General features: G+C 36.0%; 1 protein-coding gene across 3 annotated transcripts in view; it reads left to right on the top strand.

Annotated features, from left to right (window-relative positions):
- HTT (huntingtin) overlaps positions 1-19,696 on the top strand; it is an 84,907-nt gene that overhangs the window by 14,985 nt on the left and 50,226 nt on the right. Inside the window, exons 7-23 of one of the 3 annotated variants that reach the window (XM_074587457.1) lie at positions 209-350; positions 1,814-1,992; positions 2,457-2,661; positions 3,517-3,564; positions 6,837-6,917; positions 7,335-7,699; positions 9,519-9,642; positions 9,931-10,049; positions 10,999-11,110; positions 12,496-12,636; positions 13,334-13,492; positions 13,582-13,679; positions 15,199-15,338; positions 16,189-16,252; positions 16,653-16,753; positions 18,257-18,403; positions 19,429-19,549. In XM_074587457.1, the coding sequence (XP_074443558.1) occupies positions 209-350; positions 1,814-1,992; positions 2,457-2,661; positions 3,517-3,564; positions 6,837-6,917; positions 7,335-7,699; positions 9,519-9,642; positions 9,931-10,049; positions 10,999-11,110; positions 12,496-12,636; positions 13,334-13,492; positions 13,582-13,679; positions 15,199-15,338; positions 16,189-16,252; positions 16,653-16,753; positions 18,257-18,403; positions 19,429-19,549 (2,346 nt within the window). The remainder of the gene's footprint in view (positions 1-208; positions 351-1,813; positions 1,993-2,456; positions 2,662-3,516; positions 3,565-6,836; positions 6,918-7,334; positions 7,700-9,518; positions 9,643-9,930; positions 10,050-10,998; positions 11,111-12,495; positions 12,637-13,333; positions 13,493-13,581; positions 13,680-15,198; positions 15,339-16,188; positions 16,253-16,652; positions 16,754-18,256; positions 18,404-19,428; positions 19,550-19,696) is intronic. The other 2 variants (XM_074587458.1, XM_074587459.1) reach the window with 2 other exon arrangements.

Here is a 19,696-nt window from a genome sequence, read left to right on the forward strand (position 1 = left end):
AGCCCAGTCAGCTATCAGCATTGTCAATCAGATGTTACAGAAAGTAGTGTTACAGCAGCATGTCTGAATTAAGGCAAAAGTTGCCCTTGCTTGATGTACATTAAGTAATGCTTTGAATGAATGAAAAATTACATTTGCTGACTTCTTAATAGTCTTCTGTCTCCTTTTCTTTCTCATAAAAAGTTAAGTAACATATCTTTGTTTTTAGGTTTTATTGAAAGCTTTCATAGCTAATCTTAAATCCAGTTCACCTACTATCCGTCGAACAGCAGCAGGATCAGCAGTAAGCATCTGTCAACATTCACGAAGAATGCAGTATTTTTATGCCTGGTTATTGAATGTACTTTTAGGTAAGATTCAGGGGAAAAAAAAATTAAATTTACTTTGGATATACATAATGTGAATTTTTTTTCCCGTGTAGGATACTTATGTGTGAGGTTTTCATACAAAGCAAGGATACTTAGGCTACCAGTTACGCTGCTGATGCTTTCTCTATTTTGTATTAAGTTAGATGAAGATGTGAAAACCTTATTTGTATCTCTGTGTGCTGCAATGCTAATCCAGTAATGTTGGAAAGAAACAGACAAAGCTAAGGAAGCAATAAGCCTGTTGGAAAATGAGAGGTTCTGGAAGAACTTGCTCAGGAGTCTGTGAAGGCTTGAACTGCTCACCATCTTGTTAGTGCAGCAGGTCTGAGGTGGAGGATATGACAGGCTGTTCTCTGGGTCATGAACATATGCCCTGTAACCATTTTTTTTAGAAGTACCACCATGTAGATTCTTTGTTGAAAACTAAACTTAGACCAGAAATTGTTGTTTGGTTTTTTTTTTTCAAAAATTTTATTTAAAAGCACTCAACTTTGCATCAGGTATTGCTTCCATATTTTGTCATCTGAGAAGTTTGCATGTTCTTTGGCATTTTTTGCAGCTCTGTCTGGATTGTAGTGGAAACTTGCCTCGGTTTTGTTACTGACGAGGGGTTCTTTACTATGTAGACAATATTGCAAAAGAAGACATAAGGAAGACCAACAGATACATAAAGCGTTATGCTGTTAGCTTTGCTTCTTTTAAGAACGGGTGAAAAATTCAAATGCCACTTAGTGACTTTCCTCACTCTGTGTGATTCGAAAATGATGTACTTTGTGCACACATTGTTCTTTCCTGCCTCAGAGGTGACGTTTTATGATGTCCTGGCAATGGTACTGAATTCAGACAGTAGCACTAATAGGAACTCCATGAATTGATTTGGATATTTTTTTTCTGCACAGAACGTTGTGTTTTCTTACATAACTTATATTTGTTCTTAACATGTTTTGGGGTTGACTCTGTGATTAGCAGGTAGGTATATGGAACAAGATTCCAAAAACTTGAAGGACAAGACAAAAAGTGTAAACATCATTCATTAGGATAGTAGCACATGTGTGTGTGAGGGAATTATGTTTGGCCTTAATTAAGCTACCAAGTGGAGAGAGGAGGCAGGTGAGGGGAGCAAGAGAGTCTAGGTCACTTGGTGAAAGCATCAGGTATTACAAAAAAGAATTTTTTTTATCTTTTTATTAAGTGAAAAGAGGTAGGGAACAACGAAGGTGAGACAGGATACTCTCAGCATTCTCTGACATTGCTTAAATCATTGACAAATATTAAATAATGCATATTTTTAAATGTTTCTACATTTAGAAAGCATTCTTAAGTTGCTGCTAGGTTCTGTGTTTGGATTTTTTAAAGAAGCTATTATATGGACCACATGAAATAACGTTTGTGTTGAAACTAACCACTGCTGATAACTGATTTGTCTGCTTCTTGTCTATGCCTAGGCTTGCTGGTTCCTGTAGAAGATGATCATCCTACTCTTTTAATTCTGGGTGTTTTGCTTACACTAAGGTATCTCATACCTTTATTGCAACAACAAGTAAAGGATACCAGCCTGAAAGGCAGTTTTGGAGTAACAAGAAAAGAAACAGAGATTTCACCTTCACCAGAACAACTTATACAGGTAAAATATGAATAACAGCCCTATACCTGAAGAGTACTAACTGGAAGGAATAGTATGATACAGCACTAGTTTGATGTTGAACATTCTGAATTCTTGGTAAATGGTAGTTGGCCCAGTGACTGGAATTATTGATAAATAAAGTTAATGATCAGAAGTCCCAGAACAATGCATCATCAGTACTTGTTAGATGTTCCCAAAGGAGCTAAAGAACTTCATAATCATTAAGGTGTTCTTTGATGTGATTCCTCCTTCTATAACAACAATAAACAGAGACTTCTAACTAAAAGGCAGTTGAAAGGCTACCATTAATTGATATTTTCCTGTTGGAAGAGTGTGGTGAAGATTAGATATAGCAAATTTCAGTCATTTTTAATGCGTCGCTGAAGTTTAATGTGATATATGAGAAGGATTGTAGTATGTTGCATCTTCATAGAGACTTACTCCAGTACTTTGTTTGGGTTTAGGTTTATGAATTGACTCTGCATTACACCCAGCATCAGGACCATAATGTTGTGACTGGAGCTTTAGAATTATTACAACAGCTCTTTAGAACGCCACCACCTGAACTTCTCCATGCCCTGACCGCTTCAGGGGGCATTGCACAGGTCAGTGTATCCAAAGATGAATCTGCCAGCAGGAGCCGCAGTGGGAGCATAGTGGAACTTATAGGTAAGATATATTTTTGGTAATTCGAGTAAAAGGAGATGAACATACATCACCATCCCTATTTCTCAGTGTAAGCCAAAAGTATGAAGGATAAAACGAAATATATAAAATTATGCATGACTCTTCGTTTTTTCCCAGGTACGGTAAAGGTTCCCCCCCCCTTTCTTTAAGTGGGTGTACATTCATTAAGTAATGACAAACTCAAGAGTATTTTTTTTTTTTACAGTTTGTGTTGATAGGTTTTTTTGGTTATACAGAGCAAGTTAACTGTGGTGACAGATGTTTTTGGCCACAAAGTTAATGTTCTTCACGCCAACCATTTGACAACTGTGATTCATAAAAAGCTGATCTAATCATAATTTATATTAACTGTTAGCTCCTTGCTGAATACCAAAACCAGCATGAAATTAAAGCATGACTTAAGTTTATCCATAACTTTTTAAATCAGCTATCAGTGTTCTTGTCTGTGAAATGCATGTTCTTAAAATTGTCTCTTAACTACTACTTACCTGTTTCAAACGAGTCAATCTCTGAATTCCATAAGGACTTCTGTATTGAACTAACAGATCATTCTAATATTGCTGCTATTAGAAGGTAATTCATTAGCCGGAAACAATCATAGCAGTGAAGTTTAGAGCATATTTTTTTAAAAAGCAAACTTTGCACAAGTGGCATAGAAAAATAAAAAATCATTTGATGGTAAATGATCCAAAAAACTTGTACTTCAAAAACAACAAGATTGCTATTTCTTCCTGGCTTTGGGCTTTTTTTTTTCTTCCCATTTGTGGCTATTAGAATTCCTTCATGATTTCAGCAGCTCTGTCTTTGCCCTGATGTGTTACTTTCTGTGATTTGCAGCTGGAGGGGGGTCTTCATGCAGCCCTGTTCTTGCAAGAAAGCATAAAGGTGATTATTTTCAAAACCAAATCTTTAATTGCATTTCTTTCTGATTATTTTTTTTTTTCTTCCCCCTTACCACTTCATTGTCTTGCTGAACTTCGGTCTTCATTCACAATTGCCTTTGTGTTATCAGCTGAGCTTAATCACTGTAAATTTTACAAGAATTCTGACGCAATTTCTGATGTTGCAATCAACATATTCTAAAGTTATTCAAAGCAGTATAATTTTATTTGTTTCTGTACTTCACTGGCAAAATTATGGTGATGAATATTGATGCAATTTTCACTGTTAAAGAGCACATCTAAAAATAGTCTCTCTCAACAGGGCATTCTTCTTTTTGATGATAATACTTAACTTTTTTATGAGTTACATTAAAGGTTAACCTTCCTGGTTTTGTTAGACCTGTTTTGTTTTTTCTTCCTGTTTCACTAATGCATGTGTATGTTTGCATGCTTTGATATGATGCTTTTTAATTCCTTTTTCTGTTCTCAATGATTAATGCTATTCATTTTCTGTCTTACTATGTATTTTTTCATTTCTTTCCTCAATAGGTAGTTCACTTAGCGGGGTTTTAAGTAATACAATTTGCTCTGAAGTATTCTTTTCACAGTTTGTTCATGAAAGTATTTTATATCTAGTTATACGTTGACACCAGTCATACCAGTACTAGAATCACTGTAGATACTGCTGTGTAACAGTTTAATTGCCTGTTTTAGGTGACCAAAGCGTTGCTACTGCAGTGGAGTTACACGTGAGTGTAGTGCAGTCAGTGCAAGCGTAGTAAGCAGAGAGATGTGCAACACTAAAAAGAAAAACTTCAAGGGAAATAGACTAAGTAAGATTATACAAACTTTAAGGACCCTTAGAGCAACTAGCTTACGCTTTTTCCAAATGTCCTCCCATTTCTGTGTGCAAGGAATCTCATAATGCTTAAAGAATGTATACCTACATGCATTAAGAATATACCTAAATGTGAAATAGTGTGTAGAGCTGAGTGAAACTATGCTTACAGATGTAGTGATAATTTCTAGTTTAGAAATGACAGTGTGTTCTGAAAGTACATATTGCTGCAGCATCCAAAGGTGAGACAGAATGCAACAAATCAGAATAACAATGCAAAACACTTTTAAATGAAAAATGGTAAATCATCATTTTGGTAGTTTGAATTGTTAGTAGTCTGCATTGTAACTTTGAAGTATTAATAATAGTGTAAATTCAATTAAAGTACTTGTTAAAACACTAACCTTTCCTTCACTCAGTTGGAAAACACGTTTGAGTCATCAGCTTCTATTCTCTTTCAAGATCATGGTATGAAGATTTTTGTGGTCTAAAAAAATGGCATAAATGAATTTGAAGAAATCTGTTCATGATTTTGTGTTTCATACAGGTTTAATTTCAAACTGTTAATTGTTCATTTCCTGCCGCTCTCTGTTGTAGAAAGGAGGGAAAAATCAACCCTATTCCCAGTTCCTACTTGAAGTTGTTTTGCAGTCTACTGCCATATAAGTAGCAGGCTTCTGCTGTTGGCCATGGGTGAAACTTCTGTAGCTGTAATGCGCCTTTGTGTATAGGGGTGTAAAGTAAGGGTGATCTACAGAAATCTGTGATTCTAACCTTAGAACTCAGATATTCCATGTCCTTTGAGTCTTAGTGCTTCAGATTGGCTTCAGTTTAGAGCAGCTGGCCTATGTTGATTTCTTTATGTTTCAGCTTCAGAAAATTATTTGCAAAAAAGGTGAAAACTCATTTTGAAATGAAAGACTTATGTTCTGCATTTTTAACTGAATTTTTTTCCAAATAGTGGAAAAGCATGCTACAGCTTGTTTTATATACTCATTTAAACATACAAAGCCTAGTGTGCCTAATAGGTGTTTTTCAGTGTCCTTCCTCTTTCACTTACTTTTAAAGGTGATCAGCTGTGGAAAGCAGAATATCCTGGTTTGTTTCAGTGAAATGTCTGTAAATATGAGAAAGAATAGAGAAGAATATGCTATCTTTTATGCTTTTTGTTGGGAACTCTTAGCAGGATTTTACTTATTCTTTTGTAGGAGTGTGTAGTTCTCAATTCCTGTTGTTTTGCATAGAACATACATGGTAATGACACGGTTACTTTTCTGCCTAACTTACCAGTTTGAATAGCGTAAAATGTACTTTTTGGAGTAAGACAATTCTACAGTGTTACTGCTATGTATGAAATCAGTTGTGATAGAGAAATCAATGCAAAAGTTTTTTTAATGCTTAAATGTTAATTTAATGTTAAGTTTTTATCCCCTGGTAACTTAATGAGATGCAAAAGAATTCACCTAGAGTTTTCAAAACATTGGTATCTTGCATGGTGAAGCTTGTTCTAAATGGCAGAACAGGCTTATCTCAAAGCAGTTATCATGAATCCCTCTGTCTCAGCAAGTGACTTGCAAGATCCAGGAGGACAGGCTCAGTAGCTCCCGTTGCATTCTGCGTCCTGTCCCATTTACAGACTTTTCAGTGCAGTTAAGACCTTGGTTTGCTCCCAGACAGTGTGTGTATCAGCAGGTATCTTTCTCTTTCCACTGCCTCTATTTAAAATAGCCATTGCTCTGTGAGTAAGAGAACTCTGTGATGGTTGTGTTAGGTCGTAAGTGGTTCTCATTTTTCCTATGGCAAAAGCCTCTGAAGACTTTTGCCTTAGTAGTCCCTGGATTTTAGTGGCTGTTATCCATGGTTCATCCCCCTGTCCCACTTGCGTCATCTTGTGCTTCTACTCTGTGCTGCTCTTCCCCCTAGGCATTTCCCATTCTGTTATCATTGGGGTTCCTAGCCCAAACTGCAAGCAGCCTGTGATAATTTTCATAGCCTTTAGGAGGGAGACGTCATTTATTCTATTACTTTTGGTATTTTAATGTCCTTCTGAGTTGTGAACAGACATCCAGATGCCAGGTGTCCAGTCCTTTGTAATAGGACATACTTGATGAAATCAGTGGGATCTTAAACATAGTCTACGAAAATAAACTAGAATGAATAAGGTCCTAGGTAGTTTCCCAAATGGTTACACTGTTCAAGAAAACTATTTAACTGGTTTTTTCCTTGTCACTGCTGTCTGTTTCTCTCCTGATCAGGTAGTGAGGGACTGGGTATTCACTTTCTTCATTCCTCCCTCTTTTTCCATCTGTTGCCTGTCATAGCTTTGAAAAAATTTTTTTAAAAATAGATTTCACATCTAACTGACTTCAGCTGTTCAGCACTTCAAGTTGACTGTAATTTTGGAAAACTGTAAAGGTTTTTCTTATATCACTTCTCAGGTAAAATACTTCTTGGTGAAGAAGAAGGTTTGGAGGATGATTCTGAAACCCGATCAGATGTCAGCGCTTCATCGTTTGCAGGTAGCTGGCTTTCCCTTTAGCAGTGCAATCAACCTGTGTTACTATACATTATATATCCATTCTTTTATTGCTCTATGTAAAATATGAAAGTGATGTGTTATGGTGACTAGGAAGTGGATGGGCACTCAAAAGACATGATAACAAAACTGAAACCATAAATACTCCTGGGTATAAAACTTAAGCTTACCTAATGAAGTTGACTGAATTTGTTTTTTAACTGATAGACTGTCACATTGAGCTACTGGTATAGATGGAATGGCATCTTACAGATGCTTATTGCCTTACCTGTAGGTTAAAAGTTTAGTTATACACTTTCCTTAGCCTGGTTTAATATGTGGCTTAGTATGTGGTGTCCATATCAAGAGTGAAAAACAAGTATAAACGTTTGATTGACTTACAAATGTCTGTATTTTGCAGCTTCTGTGAAGGGTGAGATAACCAGTGAATTAGCTTCTTCATCAGGGGTATCGACAGCTGGGTCAGTAGGGAGTTCAGCTGCTGATTCTACTGGACATGATATCATTACTGAGCAGCCACGTTCTCAACATACATTGCAGTCAGACTCTGTAGACCTGACAAGCTGTGATTTGACAAGTACAGCTACTGAAGGGGAAGAAGATGATGTGCTTAGTAGAAGTTCCAGCCAGATCAGTGCTGTCCAGTCAGATCCCACTATGGACTTGAATGATGGTACCCAGGCTTCCTCACCAATTAGTGACAGCTCGCAGACTACTACAGAAGGTCCAGACTCTGCTGTAACCCCTTCGGACAGTTCTGAAATTGTAAGTGTGCAACGGGCAGAGGGGGGATCCCCTTCTACTGAGGGGCCTGACATATCTCAGAGCTTTTCCATGGAGGGCCCAGACTTGGATTCATCTACTTATTCGTCTTCTGCTTTTCCGTCCTCAGCTAGTAACAATGGAAAGGTCAGCAGCTCACACCTCTATTGGAGAGCTTGACCTCCTTTTAACACTTTCACTTCAGCAGTAGTTAAAATCTACAGGGCTGTAATCAGTGTGTTCACTGGGTGGGTCACATGAAGGCATTAACAGATTGTCACTTACTGAAAGGAGGATGTCAATATTAAAGGTTTGATATAAATATATCCTCTTAGTAGCGTATTCTTCATTTTGTGTAGATATTTTAATTGTTTTGATGCAGGAGGACTAATGGAAGTGTTAAAGGGTGAACAGTCTATTTGGAATGGTAGAGGAATACTTTTGAAACCTAATGCTTCGCATTTTCTGCTTGTGCTTTTTCACTTGGCAACACAACTCTTTTTTTTTCTTTTTTTCTTTTCATTCCATCTTAAGGATTTATCCTATACTGAGCAAATACTGCATAATTTACTAATGTAGTAGTTACATATCTCAAACACCTGAAATGTGTTTCAATACACATACAATATGCATACAATATAGCTATTTTAAGACATTTGTCTCTCTTAGGCAAGTGTTTTGTGAGGTTGTAATAAAACCAGCAAAAATATCATTGCTGGGAGCAAGAACAGAAAATGCAAAAAGGGGAAAACTCAGAATTTCTTAAGTTCTTTTTTTCAAACATTATCAAACTCTTGACTTATGTCTGCTGATAGTAACTTTGGAAGAGCAATAGTCTCTTACCACTACAAAAAAAGTTAAATTTACAGTTATGATAAGCAAATACTTCTGAAAGTGTTGAGGATTCAAGAACCAGAGGAGTGATGATAATTGTACTGTCTCTGAATTAAATGTAGGCTGTGCAGAGCCCAAAGTGAGCAGGCGTTTGACAAGTGTGTTTATTGACAAGATGCATTTTTCTTGTCAGATTGTTGCATATGTCAGTTTCCATACTATTTACAAGCATTAGTTACAAGTGAAATTATTTTTTCCTAATTGATAGTGGGTTGTCCCGTTTACTTACACATGGGCTTTTAATGAACAATTTCCAGGTGCTTATAAAATCAGCGAGTAACTGAAGAAGTACTTACAATGAAATGTTTTTTACTTCTACTGTCTTTTAGTAAAAATATAACTTTTTGTCTTTTTTGGTTATTTTTCCATATACCTACTGCCTATGTATCGTATTGGTACCAAGGATCAACTGTCTTCTAGAAGTGTCCATTTTAGTAGTCCCTGGTTTATAATGAAGGAATATGTTCAAACTTATTTGTCCTACACAGTGTGTTGTCAGTTTGACTTTTCATAGCCAGAGCAAGTGAGGTTATGGGAGAGTTTGACAGCAAGAGGCACGTTCGGTTTGTGACAATAAAGGTGTTTGTTGTGATTTGTAACTGCTGAGATAGAGGGACAGTTGTGTTTGGAATAAGTTATCAAGGAGACCTTGCAGGGGAGGGAATGCAGCAAGTGTTTGACTTTCTTACTGTTAATGACCAAGTTCATGGCTCAAGTGGGAGACTGTCAGATGTAACTATGGCCTCTAATAAGCCAAATGCTGGAGGAGGAGGGCAACTGCTTTAGGGTCTACACACAGCTGTACGCTAATATTTATCAGGCTCATGTTTGCTTTCACATTATTTCTAGATTACTAACACTGCATGTTTGAGATGTAGTACTGTGTGTTAAGCTAAGTTATGTTAAGTCCTGTCCTTGCACTGTGTAGGTTCTGGAGGGTGCTGAAGGACAGTATTCTGGAATGCAAATCGGGCAGCTGCAGGATGAGGAAGATGAGGCTACAAATATTCTCCAGGATGATTCATCAGAGTCTTTCAGAAATTCTTCTATTGGTATGTTGATAAATGGGAAGGGGGGGAGCAGAACTGGTGACACCTTTAAGGCAGGTGTTACAGGTGCATCTGCTGCCTAACTTCCAAGAGACTGAAGACTTGCGTAATGGATATGAAAACCAAATAAGTAGATTGAAATGTAAAATAAGGAGTATATTTCAACACTTCTAATGAATCACTTGTTTTCATCACTGCTAATTTATTTTTCGTGGTTGTATAATTAAGTTCAATTAAAGTGCTTTTAATTTGCATCTAAAATGTTATTTCATGAATTGCCTCTTTCTAAAGCTCTTCAACAGCCTCACCTGTTGAAAACTATGAGCCATAGTAGGCAGCCTTCTGATAGCAGCGTAGATAGATTTACATCAAAAGAAGATGCAGCAGATCCTGGTGATCATGAAAATAAGGTGAGAATTAGTCACAGTGGTCTGGTTTAAAGTTTAAAAGAACTAAGTTTAAAAAAAAAAATAAAAAAAATAACTACAGTTAGGGTCATGTGAATTAGTGGTAAATGTGGGTAGCCTTTATATGTGGTGTACTTCATTATAGGTCAAAATAACTAAGGTTGAATAGTAAATCTGAGTTATAGCCTGAATTTCATTTAACGTAAGGTGAATATGCAAGTGTTGATATCTTGAATGCAATCACCAGCAAAACCATAATAGAACACAAACTGCTGAGAACACAAACCCCTTTTGTCTGTACATTAGTAGCGTACACTGATACTTTACTGAAATATCTTTGTGCTGGTTGCTAGTTGTTTAGGTAACTTTGTTCTCTCCTCAGAAGTTATGTATTATTCTTTGAGCCTCTCTTTCTGTGGTGAGGCTCATGCTGTCTAACCACAGGTTACTGATTACCTCTTAACGGTTTTCTGACTTTAGCTTTGGCCTTGTTCTGAGCTGGGGCAAAAGGAGTTTGATTTGTGGCAGGCAGAGAAGCTTGGGCTACTGGGGAACTCTAACTGTGAAACTACAGAAGGTTGCCAGCCTTCTTTGGAAAGATCTTAGGAATTAATTGCTTCTCATACAAAGTTTCCAAAAATCATTGCTTGGTGACAAAAAGCAGTTTATCAGATTCCTTCAGACCCAAACAGCAAGTCTGGGTAATTCAGAAAATCTACAGAATGATTGTTGTTTCTGTGATAAAACTAAACCAGTTCTGTTACTGGTTACAAATTTCCTGAAAGCATGAAATTTTAAGGCGTTATTTTGGAATATGTATTAAATACATTTTGTGATACCATTTTTTACACGTGGGGATGTGCAGTATTTCTAAATCTTGTTGTGATTAATATTTTATTTAAGTTAAAGATTAATTTTTATCTATATAAAAATTGTGTTTTGCCTTCAATAGCCCTCCAGGGTAAAGGGAGACATAGGTCACTATACTGATGGAAATTCTGCTCCTTTAGTGCACTGCGTTAGACTTCTGTCAGCCTCTTTTCTACTCACTGGGGAGAAAGGAGGTAAGTTTCTATTCAAGGCTCGTTGGTTCATTGTGTCTCTCAATGTACAAAGTTGGCAATGTGATCAGTTTACTCTGTCTGGAGATTTTGGGGGTGAGGTTTTTTTGTGACAGTCCTGACTTAAATGATCACGCCAGAGTACAGTAAAACCTAAAAACACTTAAAAATTTGTGCCATTTTACAATGAATCCCATTTTGAGCCATTGGGCATATAAAGAAGTGTTATGGTAACTTCACCCTTAAGTCAAATACTTAATTACTTCTATGATTTGTAAATTCTTTTGAGAAAACTTGTAAGGCTATGATGGTTTATATATTGTATGAAGCTGTGAAGTCAATCTAATATCAATATTTCTTTTTATCATTATTAGGTGCCCAGTTTATCCACTATAAAAAGTATCAATATTTCAGTAAAAGCTAAGGAAACAATTTTCTGAGTTGCAGTCTGTTCTGTGGAAACTCCTAAAAACAAGTTCAGAATAATTTAGTTCTTTCAAGTACTTGTCTTAATATTTTTACAATTTCTTTTGTTTACAATGCCTAATTTGTTTTAATTAAAACAAGATTGAAAGTATCTCTTTCTAGTTTTATAACTCAGTTGTGTTTGAATTCCTTGTTGACGTTTTCGAATATACTTCAGGTAGAGGAAGTGCTGTTGTACCTATTTGTGTTTGGGAATTGCAACTTCAGATTTGAAATGATTCAGCAGTAGTAAAGCATAGAATTGACCTAAGGTTTTCAAAGACCTAGCTGAAATCTCAAGTTGAACTTTTTTCTCTACTTTTAACATCCTATAGCATTTGCATAATTTAGCGTGACCATTTTTCATGTGTGACGGTCAAAGAGAAGCTTTTTAACAGTAAGTGATTGTTAGAGGAGGCTGTTGGGGCTCAAAAGAGGAGTTATTTACCTTTTCAGCATAATAATAAAATGTCAGTAGGGATTTTCCAGAAAGCCTTTATGGCATACACTGGTGCTTCCATTTTTTTCACCAGGAAGTCCGTGTCACAGGTATGTGTGTATATGGCTGAACTGAGCATTTAAGATGCTTGTTCGTTTTCCTTTGTCTAAACTGTTATTTGTTCATGTTCTCTGCTAATGTATTGTTTTTGGAAAGACAGTGTAGTAGGTGTATTCTCAGCAATGAGTGACGTGAGTTGGAAGTGTGTGGGGTTGTTAGTTATTTTTTTTCTTTTTTGAAAAAAAAAAAAAAAGCGCCATATAACTGCCACCTCGGATAAACTGGAACTACTTGCTCTGCCTTCGTATTTTTTGTCCAGGCTAAGCTATTTATATCATACAGAGATATTAATTAACTTAACAATTTAGGAAGTTCTTAAATACCCCCCCACACACTCACCACCTTCTTTTTGTCTTCTCACCAGCTTTAGTTCCTGATAGAGATGTGAGAGTCAGTGTAAAAGCTCTGGCAGTAAGTTGTGTTGGAGCAGCTGTTGCTCTTCACCCTGAGTCTTTCTTCAGCAAACTGTACAAAACGCCCCTTGAAGCAATGGGAGAAGAGTATGGTATGTCACACTTCACATATTCCATTTTAGTTGTGTCTTTGGGTTTCCAAATAGGGAGGCACTATCTATACTGAATATTCAAAATCCAGTTTAGTATTTGCAAACCGATATTGCATCAATTGAAGCGAACATGCTGTTTGCACTAGTAGCACGTGTGGTGAGATTATTTTTCTTTTTTGGTAAAATAAGAATTAAGTTTTAGTGGATGAGCTTGCACAGCTTCTAAAACAGCTTCAACTTGTCAGTACAACTGCTCTATAGAAGTGGTTGACCTATCTTATAAATGGTTTCTTCTAATTTATTTCAGGCCATCTTATATATGGTTTGTAAGCCACTAGGTTCATTTCTATGAATGCGACAATATGATCAGCAGGGACCTGGAGTATTCAACTGGTTTGATACTGATAGTGGCAGACGTGGAGTGTTGACCAAAACTCTTCTTAGATTTCCACAGAGCAATTTGTGTACAATTGAAATAAATCACTAGTGTTTTTATGTGATCATTGCTCTGGATGGTGTGAATGATCTGTAGATTACGTGCAAGGGATCTCTGAAAGGTAGAACTAAGGCGGGTGTATTGTGAATATGCTGACATTGATGGTACAATAATTGGTACCTCCACTGAAACATTTTTAGGGATCAGTTAAGTCCAAGACTAGTATTTTTAAAATAAAGTAGTTGTAACGTATTTTCTTAGAGGAGCAGTATGTATCGGATATTCTGAACTACATTGACCATGGAGATCCCCAGATTAGAGGAGCTACTGCCATTCTGTGTGGAACAATTGTCAACTCCATTCTAATTAAATCCCGCTTTGATGTGGAAAAATGGCTAATATATGTCAGAAGCTCAACAGGTAACAATTTCTTTTAAGGGTGTCTTTTTTTTTTTATGTAACCAAAATTTTCTCTTGTTTCATTGCTCTAAATTATTTTTTTTTGTTAGGAAATCTCTTTTCCTTGGTAGACTGCATACCTCTGCTACAGAAAACGCTGAAAGATGAGTCCTCTGTTACATGCAAACTGGCTTGTACAGCTGTGAGGGTAAGCAGAAGTACTAGTTTGTTTGCACCACTGCAGATCACGGGAGTATTATTCATTGGCTAGGATCCTGCTATGCTCAGGTCTATAAACATGGAGCAAGAAAATTACTTCTTCCCCGAGAATTTTATTGTAGAAAACATGGACTCAGGCACAGAAATGGAGGAGCAAACAGCTGGAAAATAATTACGTTGATTAGATCACATAGCAGTATAATGTGATCATGGTATTTCCAGTCATAAATGTACTGGTATGAGCTGTTATGTTACATTACCCAACAATAGGATGGGTGCATTAGATAGAAAGGATATCTAGTGTGAACATGTAACGCCTGGTTGTAGCCTGTATTTGAAGAGCAAATGTGAGAAATGACAAGTAAAATGGTGATTATTTTCTGAAATAATAATTTCTAAAAGTTAGGAAAGTCTCAGGAAAGTGTGTGTTTCAAACTGGGTGGAAGATCCATGAGGCAATTGTTAAAATAGAGATGATAGCTGAATTTGTGAATGGAACTTAGAGCATGTGAGTTTTTATTTCCGTAATAAAACTTACGGAAGGTGTTCTGTGAAAAAAGCAGAGAGGTAAAGGAGTGAGCTTTTCCTTGAGGAATTTTCAGAAAAATAAGACAGGGACAAATTGGAGGCCAAGAGAAATTAATTCATCGGGGAGAGGCACAGGGTATGGGTCAGTGAGGCAAAGCGTAGCTTTCAGTAAAGCGCAGATAGTTAATGTATGGAAAGTATGATTTCATGTGCTAAGAGGGAGGTGTCTGTGATGCAGCTGAGGGAAGGAAATCCTGTTAGTTAAATGATGCTACTTTTAACCTTCTGTTCCATGATCTTATTCTTTGTATATAGTGGTTTTGTGTATGATTACACTTATGATTATGGCTTTTTAGAAGACTTCACTAGAATTGTTCAGTTCAGGCAACTTGTACTAGTTAATTTTGACTTTTTCTTTCTCTTAGTATGTATAGTATGTAATGTAGCCTGACTTCATCCTTTTTGGCAGAAATGTTCAAAAGCATTTTGGGTTGTTAGTCCCTGAACAAGAAAGTACATTTTCATGTAGTTAAGTAAGACGCAGAAATGTAGAGTTCTATAACTCTTTCCAAAGGTCACACATTCTGCATATAGTTGAATAGTCATTAAAATGAGGAGATATGACTTTTTGAAAAAAAACCTGGAAATTAGACCAGGTGTCTGAAAATACCCTGTGGAAATTAGGAGAGACTGATTTTTGAAAGGTAAGAATATAGTGCTTGTGGTGTTTAACTCTGTGAATTTCAGACCTTACTCTTTGGAGGATTGTCTTCTGATCTTAAATTCAGCAGCAGGTTTCAGCAGTTCACATGGAGCTAATGTCCTAGCCTTCCAAAGTACCTAACTCTGGTACTTTCTTCTAGCTCTTAAGCAATAATTTTTTTCGGTATTCAAAATAAAACATTTTTATGATCACTTAGATACTTTGATTCAGAGAACCTCTTCTGTAATATAACTGAAAGTGTTTTTTTTCTTTGCAGCATTGCATCATGAGCTTATGTAGTAGCAGTTACAGTGAACTAGGTTTACAATTAATTGTTGACCTCCTTACGCTGAAGAATAGCTCATATTGGCTAGTAAGGACAGAACTTCTGGAGACACTTGCAGAGGTAGATTTTCGGTAAGCGTTTATGTTTTTCCATGGGTGTTGTGGCTGCAGTGCAAAGATATTATGTATAGGAAACTGAAACTAAAATGGAGCGGTTTCTTTTGAAACATTAATGAGTTTTGTAAAACTAATTCAGACCAATCATTCATATAAGGAATGTATGAATTCCTTTCTCAAGTTACAATTGACTTCACTACCGAGCCCAGTCCTAGTAACCCTGTTTATGCGTTTCTAGTTCAGTGGTCTGTTTTATTAAGTCTTTTGTAAATATGTGATCAGAGAGATCTGGAAACTAACTTGGATTTCATGTCCAGTTGTGTTTGGTTTTTCAAGAAAAAGTCCCCGACTTGTTCTCTGTTATTGTCAGCTCTCTTCTGTTGCTCAGTTTCTGTTACACTGAAATGAACATGACTTTCCTTCCTCTTCTTGCATTCCCTCATTCTCTACATGTTCTTCTAAGCTGAAAGACAAAAGGTGTTTATGTGAAAATTCTTCAAGTTATCCTTAGTCACACAAAATCGGACTGTTTCTGAATAGTGATATTTGGAGTTTGCTACCATCTGTTGCAAAACAGTCTGATTTCTACATACATGGGGAAAAAACCCCACAATTATAATTGCAATGTGTAAATAATGTTTTTTAACTAAAGAAAAGTAATTCTTCTGTTAACGCTAGCCAGATAGTAGTTTAGCAAATTGCTTACCTATTCTAAAGGTAGCCCCAAAAGCGTGTTTACTTCTTACGTTTTCCCTGCAGTGGTGTTTTTTAAAAAAATAAAGAAACAAAAAGAACCCTCAGAGCACTAAAAGGAGAAATAACCTTTAATGTTAACTAATGTACTCTAAATTCTATTTTACCATAGGCTAGTAAGCTTCTTGGAAGGAAGAACTTATAGCTTGCACAGAGGTGTTCATCATTATACTGGTGTAAGTAAATTACTCGATCAGTATATTGCGTTTCTGGATTAAGATACCAGTGCAATGTTGGAGCTTCATGTTTAAGTTCTGTCAACACTGGTCATTGTTGTAAGCATGTTTTGTGTAAGTAGGCTCATGTTCTGAGACTTGTTATAATTGGCAAGATACTTCACTTCTGAGATTCAAGTGTCTTAGTGTTCTCTGGGGGCTGTGTGTAGTTCTTGTTGTTCTTTTTTGACTTTAAAAAAATTTTGGCATGTGTTTAAATAGCGTATTTGGCAATGTTGAGGAAAAGATTGTCTTACAGACTAGTATGACAGATGAAATCTCACTTGTTAACCATCTTTTAACAATCTGGTCAAATGATGAAAATGTTCAATGAACTTTACCGTGATAACTTATTTTCTAGCTACTAAAACTTCAGGAGAGAGTGCTTAATGATGTTGTAATATGCCTGCTTGGAGATGAGGATCCAAGAGTAAGACATGTAGCTGCAGCTTCATTAGTGAGGTATATATGTGGTTTTTTTATTTTCCGAAAAAAAAAAAAGGAGTTTAGGTATTGATGTGTTAATGTGTACCTATAATTAAAATAATCCCTTAGTGTTTTTTTTGTATTTTTGTTTAAATGAGGGATGGGAGACAAATGCAGCTTTGTGGTACCTGCATGCATCATTCTGAATCATCAAGCAATTGTGCTTTGCTCTTTATTAGCATTACATTTATACTTAACTGTATTAAATTCTGATGGTCACTTTCAGTTTCAACTTCCTCAAGTTAGTTTTCTGCATGCTGAAGTGATTTGTTCAGTATTCTGACAGTAGTAGATGGACTTAAAATGTTGCAGTTGTACTGAGTTGTCCTAACTCTCAAACATTGTAGTTTCCACACGGTTATAAGTAGTGTATCTTAAAACTTTCATGCTTGCTGGTTATAGTAATGTAGCTAACCTTATCTAAAAAGCAGCTGTTTGCTGTAAACTACTACAGTTACAATTGCTTTCCAGATAGACACAGCAAACAGTTAAGGATTAGTTGGTATTTTACTTATTGGAATTCAAGGATTTATGTTTTATGTTTAAAAAAGCTGTGAGCATCTAATACTGAATTATTGGAATATTTTGCTGTCAGAGGAGTCTCTCTCCTAGTCTTTCAGACTATTAATTGCTGTCTATTCCTAATAACAAATAACAGATAATGCACCCTTAAAAAATTTGCCACTTAAATGCATTTGTATTGCAGAAACAGCTCAGCAGAGAAATCTTTATCTGTTGCATCACAGTTAGTATTTGTTGCTTTTATTCAGGGACTTGATTTTGAAATGGAGTTATTTTGTTAACTGAGGGGTAAGAAGTTGGAGTTTATCTTCGTGTTGATTTAGTCACAGCCTGTGTATTATGGTTGGAAAAGACTTAACTGCCCAAGAAATCTTCTGCAAGTTTGTAGAAGCCCCTTGAAACATCCAGTATGGGCATTCATTGGAAGTACTGTCAGTGAACTTATAAAAAATATGTACTGCAGTTTTTCACTGTTGTTTAAGTTGAAAATGTTGTTGGTCAAGAAGACTGGATCTTATTGTACGTTTAAGTTTTGCTGCATAGAAATCAGATGGTGAAAGGTTGTCCTTTTTAGGTAGAAATTAGTTTTCAGTTGATGTAGATAGCCATGCGGAAAATATCTGTGGAGGGAGAAATATTCTCTAGCAAAGTGGTCATTGTAGTGTGTATAGGTAGGTATCTATATGAAAAAAACATTTTTTTTTTTTACACTACCATGTGTATAGAGCAGTTCCTTTGTCCTGATTTAAGCTCCTTGATTATAATGAAAAGCAGTTTTATAAAGATGAATTCAGCTTAACAATACGAGTTTTAGTAACAGTTTTTATTTACAATTTCATGTTTAATTAGTATATGCAGCTTTCTGAATTGTATATTAAATGTATTTTAAATATACTTTATATTGTGTATTAAATAGTTTCCAAATAATACTCTTTCTTTTTGATAATTACCATTAAGGCTTGTTCCAAAGCTGTTTTATAACTGTGATCAAGGACAGGCTGATCCAGTTGTGGCAGTAGCAAGAGACCAAAGCAGTGTCTACCTGAAACTACTAATGCATGAAACACAGCCTCCATCTCACTTTGCGGTGAGCACTATCACCAGGTATGTTATGTGACTTGTCTTGCTTTAAAAAGAACGTGGACCCAAATTTCAATTCATAATGCCTAGAATCGTATGTAAATCCTGCAAATCCATGCGCGTAGGAATTCTTTTTTCCGGTCTGTAGGAACATCTGTGGTAGTTTTAGGCTCCACAGTAACAGTCTCGTGTTTAAAAGACAAACTGGTGTGTGAATTACTAGTGATGTGCTCACACGTTGATTGTAGGGGGTCATTGTTCTGTGATAAACTTTATCTTCTCTTCGTTGTGAGGTTACCCTATTTGTCCATTAAATTGCACAAGCGTGCACAGCTTTGCAAGTTAATCATGTGTATACATTCTTGTTGATCAGGATTCTAACTCTTCACCACTAATGATGGTGGTTGCAGAAGCCTGTACTGCCGCCTTCTTTTGATAGTGTGAACTTGTTGCTGTATTTTTGCTGCCAACTATACTTCCCTAAACTCTTCTGTTTACGTATCTTGTCTTACAGACAGTATGAGTTGTATATGTTTATTGGGCCTCTTTGCCTCTGTCAATTTGTCATACAAGTTTCTAATTATGTACCATGTTTCCATACGCAAACTTCATTGTGTCAGTCAAGATTTATATACTGTAGTATGGAAACAATAGAACTTTGTGGACATTGTTATTTCAAATACAAAATAGTTATTTTTCTACAGCAATAATCCAAAGTCTGTGAACATGCAAAAATGTTAGATGGATTTGAGCAAAAGCAAAGACTAATGCTAAGTAGGTGGTGATTTCTAAAGCACCTTGTTAGGTATTGAGAGTTGATCTACTGTTTCTGTTTGCTAACAAAGAAATTTTATTTATAAACTAAATTGCTTTTGCTAGTACAGAAGCAAAAATACTAAAATATAAAAAGGTGGTATTTAGAGTATTCTCCAATTTTGTATTTAATCAGCAGCCTATAAATATGTAATAGTAATTTAAGCCATAATAATTTTTTGAGGTGTTTCTTTTTTTAAATACATGTTTTAGTGGAATAAATGTTTTTATTTCAGAACATACAGAGGTTACAACATGCTGCAAAGTCCAACAGATGTCACTATGGAAAACAATCTCTCAAGGGTTATTGCAGCAATTTCCCATGCATTGACAATATCCACTACAAGAGCACTTACGGTGAGTTTTCTTAGTTACTATAGTGGCTGACTTCTTCTGTTCTCTTTTTTTGCTTGCTTTTTTTGTTTTTAATTATTTCCTGGCTATATTGGTATTTACAGCTTTGGTACTGTGTCAATGGTAATAGTAATATATTTAATTCTAACT

The sequence above is a fragment of the Larus michahellis genome, chromosome 5 (genome assembly GCF_964199755.1).
Source record: "Larus michahellis chromosome 5, bLarMic1.1, whole genome shotgun sequence".
NCBI lineage: Eukaryota > Metazoa > Chordata > Aves > Charadriiformes > Laridae > Larus > Larus michahellis.